The 6,647-nt window shown below is 39.4% G+C and overlaps 1 protein-coding gene across 1 annotated transcript; it reads left to right on the forward strand.

Moving 5' to 3' along the window:
• The first annotated feature begins 2,257 nt into the window (after positions 1-2,257).
• Positions 2,258-3,986, forward strand: LOC115738619 (UPF0496 protein At1g20180-like). The gene is made up of 2 exons (XM_030671287.2): positions 2,258-2,378; positions 2,688-3,986. The coding sequence occupies exons 1-2, from the start codon at positions 2,333-2,335 to the stop codon at positions 3,776-3,778; spliced, it is 1,137 nt and encodes a 378-aa protein (XP_030527147.1). The 5' UTR covers positions 2,258-2,332; the 3' UTR covers positions 3,779-3,986.
• Positions 3,987-6,647: the final 2,661 nt, after the last annotated feature.

Consider the following 6,647-nt stretch of genomic DNA (forward strand, 5'->3'; position numbering starts at 1 on the left):
TGCTTACATTGTGGACATTAATTAATGTAATTAAGTTCAGTTGAATTTGTAGTATTTTATCCCCTTCAGTTAGGTTAATGGCGCGTTATAATAAGGAAAATCACGAGATAATGAAGAGAGATTAGGATGAGAAATGCTCGACACAACAGAAATTAAATTTCGCTAAAGCACTTGATTTCTAATTGCCGGGAGACCACTTTATTGGACGTTATGACTTACTCGTTAAATAATGTCGTAGGTACATAGTCACATCGTTCAATATAGGGGTAAGATTTGGTAAAATCTCACATTGGTCAATTTTTATCCGAGGTTGGCCAACCAAGAAAACTTCCCATCCGAAATCCAATATGTGTCCCCTATCTTTACTCCAAAATTGATTATGATTATTTTCTCCTACAAACTAGATTAGTCTCTACACGCCAAATATTCTTCACAAGAAGTTCCATTGACGGATTGTTTTTATTTGTTGTAGGAAAAAACTGCATTACCAACGACTTTTGTTCGCAGCTATAACTTGGCGAGAGTTCAATAAGATAGCGATGGAGCAAATTCCTCGCTACAAGATTGAATTTCGTCGCCAGAAGGTTGCATGTGCTCGACAATTGGCAGCGAACTGCAGGAATTTCTCTCGAAAACTCAAAACTTTCATACTTTCAAGGACGAAATTCCAACTTTTCCAGCAATAGAAACTCATGTAATTTGATCGTTAGATGGTTTGATCATCTTTCGTTTCGTTGCCAGAAGGTAGAATGTTGGTGATGGCAATCGATGGACTGTGGTCAACCTCATAGTGGTGCTCGGCCATATGATTGCGTGCTCACCGGGGCGGATCACATTATTTCTGCGTCAGATATGATTTAGTATAATCTAGAATATTATCCTTGATTAGGATTCAAATCCTCCAACTTGAGTTCCTCCACAAAGTTGTGATGATCCATGCCCTTAGAGACCATATTTATCTCTCTCCTCTTCCTTCACCGTGTGAATATAATTCTATTAAGAGCATGTTTGACAACGATTCCGATTCTCCGATTTTGTTTCCCAGAACAAAAAAAGATGAGAAGCTTGTTTGATAATGTAAGTGATTCTAATACTCAAATTCGTTGATTCTATTTTTGGAAACATATTTAGAGCAGAAATAAGAACAAAAAAAGTTATACTTTGTTCCATAATCACTTTTGAGAAACAATGGTAGAATTACCAAAATAGTCATAATTTTTTTTTCAAATTGAGGCCTAAACTTTTTGTAATTATGCCAATTCAGTTTATTTGATCGGCCGATGTTGACATGTCAAATTTTTAATAATATTTTTTCTGTCTCTTTTTTCTTTTCACTTTTTTTGTGGTTTGGGCTAGCTTGTTGAGGGCTCGGTGGAGGTCGCCACCCCTCGTTTGGTGGTCGGGAAGGCTACTAGTCCAAACCAAAAAAGAAAATGAAAAGAAAAGAAAAGATAAAAAAAAGAAAAGTAATTAAAAAATTAAAATATTACTAAAAATTTGTCACGTCGGTGCCAACTAGTCAAATTGACTGAGTTGACATAATTGTAAAAGGTTTATGACTCAATTGACAGAAAAAAGTTTAGGACTCAATTGATAGAATTACAATATGTTTTTGGACTATTTTGGTGATTTTCCTGAAAAACAAGACCAAAATTTAAGTACAAATTTCCTATTGAGCTTATGTTCTTTTTTAAGGATTTTACATATGTCTTCATGTTCCATGAAATAAATAGACTAATTGTGAATTACGCATAATCTGTATTCATTTTATTGGTAATACTATATAGGTTGACTTTATATTGACCAAAACTTAATTATTTGGCTTAAATGAAAAAAAAATTGGGAAGAAATATTTTCCCTGGGAATAGAAAATTTGTCTAGTTACTAAACGCGTTCTAATTTTCTAAAACTCGTCCAGGGAACATAATAATAAAAAAAATCAATTCTGACGAGAATTGATTTTTTGAATTAGAATCGTTGCCCAACGTACAAGTGAACCCCAATTGCCTTATTTTCTAATAATGATGATGATGATGAGGAGGAGGAGGATGATGACACTGCACGCAGAAAAACACACCGGGTGAGGGACAATAGCGTGCGAGCAAAGACAAATAACCAAATTTGAGGCGGTGCTCAATAGAATAGCCAGCTGTGGCTTCTTTGGTTGCTTCTTCATTAATTGCTTCTTCTTACAAGTCAGAGATCTCTATATATTACAGCCTCACTCATGTTCCCGAGATCTCTTTCCAACCCTTGGAAGGAAAAGACTAATATCTTCTTTTGATCAAAGCTTCAGTCTCTGCAATTTCAACAATATCACAAGGATCCGCTCATGAAGTTGGTGTTTCTCAAGTTCAGATCTTCGTTTCCGACCACCGGTACGCCGTTTCTCTCCTTGTCCTTTGGCTTTATCGATCTAGATTATAATGATCCCAACGAGGAAGCACAACTCGGCGTTGGTCCAAATCTTTTCGAGCATAATAATGTGTTGAGTTCTGTATGTTTCCGATCTCTCGAGTCTTGTATAGTCTCTCTTCTCTCATGTTTCGTCACAGATTCCTATATGAAAAGCAGTTTCCATTAGTCGATAAGAACTTCGGCTGGTTGCAGCTTTAGTTCTTGCCGAGCAAATGTATTTTTCGTAATGGCTTCGAGATCCTATAATTTATCTTGTTTTCATTTGACAGGTGAGTCCCGGAAGGAACGTCTAAACAACATGTCTAGCAAGTCAAGCATCGTCAATAGAGAGTATACACAAGCTTTCAGGACCAGGTCCTACGTGGAAATGTGTACTAAAGTCCAATCCCAGCTTGGAAGAATAAGCATCAACAGATCACTATCGTCGCCTTCTCTGTCCGACACACACCTCTCAGAATCGCTCCTCGAGCCAGGCCGGGAAACTCTCGCAAACATGATCAAGACTCTGAATATCCATCATCTTCTCGTCGACTACTTCCTGGTGAGCTCGGACGCGTGTGACGTGTGTGAGTTGCTCCTCCGGGCGATCCACCAGACTCACGCCAATTACCAAAGCATCGGAAGGGCAATTGAGTTGGCAGAAATTGTATCTGAAGACGCCAGTCACAAGGAAGAGCAGAACCGTCTGATATGCCGAGAGCTGTCTCTGTTCGCCTCGCTAACAAACCCTTTGTCGGCGATAACCTGGGTCCAGTTCCAGGGCATGCACGATCGTTGCATGGCATTGTTTCATGAATTGAAGTCCAAGCACAAGAAAATGCGGAGGAGAATGAAGATGTTTAAGGCTTGCAAGAGGGTCGGAGGGCTCGGGCTGATCATTTTCTCAAGCACGATCACAGCCGCCGCGCTGGTGGTGGCAATTCACAGCACCGTCGGCATCTTGGCAGTGCTGGGGTTGGTGGCGAGCTGCTGTGCCAGGACGTGCGATAGGAAGGGGAAGTCCATTAGGTCATCATCATATCCAGAGAAAAGCTCACCAACAGGAGTTTGTGCATCGCTGGACATCGCGGCGAAAGGGATGTACGTACTGATCAATGACATGGACACCGTAAGCAGGTTGGCCGGGAGATTGCACGACGAGGTTGAGCATGGAAGATGGAGGGCTGGGATGGCGGCGAGAAATTGCACAAGGATGGGTGAGATCATGTGGGAGGTTTTGAAGGAGTTTCATGCGCACACTGCATGTTTCTTGGAGCAGCTAAAGGAGCTTGAGGAGCACATTTACTTCTGTCTTGTCACCATGAACAGGTCAAGAAGGTTGGTTGTGGAAGAGATCTTGATCTCTCAGTCCATGAGCTGAATCAAAGCGGTTATTGATCAATTTACCTGACAATTAATTGCTTGTCAATTTATACCTTTTTGCGGGCTAGGGTTTCCTTCTTTTCTCTCTCTCTATTGGCAAACCCCCTCATCTCCCAAAAATCCTTCCCTCTTTCGAAATTGTCCTGTAGGCTAACCTTCCGTTTCTGAAGCCGAGATCTGACTTAGCCTCTGATTTTCTTTTTCTTTCCTTGATTGTCTTCTCTTTTCTCTCTCGATTTGTTTTGAGAGTTTATGTGTATGAATAAATTTATGCAACTGATCTTGGGTGGACGTGGAGACTAATTGAGCCATTTTCCCCGGTCAACAGCTATTGAGGTAGATGTTCGTGACGTGATTCTACAACCTCTCCATGGATAGATCACTCTCCTCTTTCGATCTAGATTTAGGTCAAGTTCTAGGGATCTTATTCTCCCGAACTATATCTAGATATAGATCTAAGAGTTCGTTATATATATTTAATCTGTGTTTTTACAATGTACTGGTGTTGGTATCTCTACACGGAAATAGTGATGAGGATGCTGAAGCTAGATGCGCACCGCAAGCCATTGGAAATGGTGTGGGAGATCTCGACGTGCGCTCATAACTGAATTTGGTGAGTGGCCACTAATTATTTACAATAACAGATCTGCTCTTGAGGGATAAGAGCTTGCTTTTAGTTGAAGATTGTGCTTTGTCATTTGCTTTCCGGCATTTACTTTTTTGTGTAGTAATTTGGGATATGTTAGGCTTCAAAGCCATTTATGTATCTCTCGAGTATTGTTCTGATTATTGAATGTGATCTGTTTTTCAACAAAAGAAAACAGTTTAGACATTTTTGTGATAGCTGCCAACGGCCTTTGGCATTCGTGATGTTTCATGACAAGGGGGCTTCATCGGATGCTTATACTGTGTGCATATTTTTCGAAATAAATCTTGTATCGGCAGCTTAGCCTCTGGACATTACTTGATGTGACCTAGTTCAGTTGAATTTGCTTTTCATCACCCCCTTCAGTTTGCTTTTTCTCCCTTAATTATGGTTGGTGAATGATTAGGTTAATGGCGCATTTGTCATAAGATTCAGAACTTTACGAGATAACAAGGGAAAATCACGAGAGCTTTGAGGACAATAACATGTACATGTGTATTATAGGTACATGTCGACTTTTTTTGTGTGCTAATTCTTGTCACAATTAGGAGACATTAGGTTGAGAAATGCTCGACATAATGAAGTTTGTGTTTTTACCATAAAGCTTGATTTCTGATTGGCAGGAGAACAGTCCGTTGGATGTTAGCTTGATAATTACAATCACGGAGATATTAATAGTTTGTGGGTCCCATATGTAAAAGAGAAGTCTTGCAATCAATTTTTTTGCGTTTGTCGTAAGAAAAGCAAATTATTGGCGAATTCTGTCGGCCGCTAGTACTTGGCAAGAATTCAACCAAAGAGCGACGAAACAGCTTTGCTACTTCAAGTTCTTACAAAACACATCAAATCCAATCTCACGAACTACCAAATTCTTGTGTGCAACAACACCTACGAATAAGTAGAAATTCCTAGAAGTTGACGGAAGTACTCATGAAACGACAAAAAGCTGCTCGGTGACTCCCACGCTGTCATCCACAGCACCCAGCAGCAACCCTCGTCTACATGGATAGATAAATTTTAGGAAATATATTAGCACGTGCATAAGTACTTGGATTAACTCAAAAAATGAGAAGCCAACTCCTTACTAGTCCAATCCGAAGCTCTCTCCTCATCTCCATGTCCATCATATCCATCTCTCCCGTCATGTGCACATCTATCTCTGATGCGTGTGTGGATGGGCAAATATCGTTTTGAGTGAAGTCGAGGGAAGGAGGGATAGATGAGAGTCAATGGAATGGATGTCGATGGGTAAATGAAAATAGGGAATAGACTACAATCACAACCAAGACATATAGATTATCATCGAGAACATTACCAAAAAAGTCATAAATCTATTGTAGTTGTGTCAATTCAGCCTTAAACTTTTTTTTTAGCCAATTCAAATGTAGACTTTTTGCATTTATGCCGATTTAGTCTATCCGACCAATATTGGCTGGCTGATGCCGACGTGTATACCGATCGGTGCTGATGTGGACATTCATTATTATTTAATATTTTTTCAGCTTATTTTCTTTTTCCTTCTTCTTTTTTCAGCCAATAGAGAAGAGGGCCGGCGAGGCTTACCATGAAAGAATCCAACTTCCAAGGATACATTACCAAGGACATGTATTTGCTCAAACAGAGGCAAATCTCATATATTTTTATTCATCAAAATCGTCTACCTCTTTATATAAAGGGATTATTACACAGGAAATAGACAAACATTAACGATATGGGAATTACCCAACGTTAAAGACATAAAAACTAGAAAACACAATAAAACATGGACTCAAATTCATTAAAACACGTAGAGAATGCATTAAAACACCTAGAGACTCTCGAAACCTACAACATATTTAAGACTCATAAAACTAGAAAATGCATTAAAACACCAAGAGACATAAATTTTGACTCTCAAATCCTATAACACACTTAAGACTCATAAAGCGTGGACTTAAATTTGTTCACCAACTTTGACCAGAAAATAACCATCTCAAGAGATCAACAAATTTCGACCCCCCCCCCCCCCAAAAAAAAAAGAGATCAGCAAATATCCAAGGAAATTGCTTAGGATAATCTCCCATTGAAATCAGTTACTCAATACTTGATCGGCAAAGAAAGAATCGACAACTCTTTATTCGAGAACTTTTCCACATGATCGGCAATCATTCTTGAGTTGATCGACAAAGCTCAATTCTCCCGTATCAATCTCACCATTAACTTCACTGTCGATAGGGGACAA

The sequence above is a fragment of the Rhodamnia argentea genome, chromosome 2, assembly GCF_020921035.1.
Source record: "Rhodamnia argentea isolate NSW1041297 chromosome 2, ASM2092103v1, whole genome shotgun sequence".
Taxonomy (NCBI): Eukaryota; Viridiplantae; Streptophyta; class Magnoliopsida; order Myrtales; family Myrtaceae; genus Rhodamnia; species Rhodamnia argentea.

What these genes read in the sequence shown, in the direction of transcription:
- LOC115738619 (XM_030671287.2), top strand. Translation starts at nt 2,333, where the DNA reads ATGAAGTTGGTGTTTCTCAAGTTCAGATCTTCGTTTCCGACCACCG. An exon ending in ATCTTCGTTTCCGACCACCG is followed by an intron (nt 2,379 to 2,687) that starts GTACGCCGTTTC and finishes TTCATTTGACAG; the next exon opens with GTGAGTCCCGGAAGGAACGT.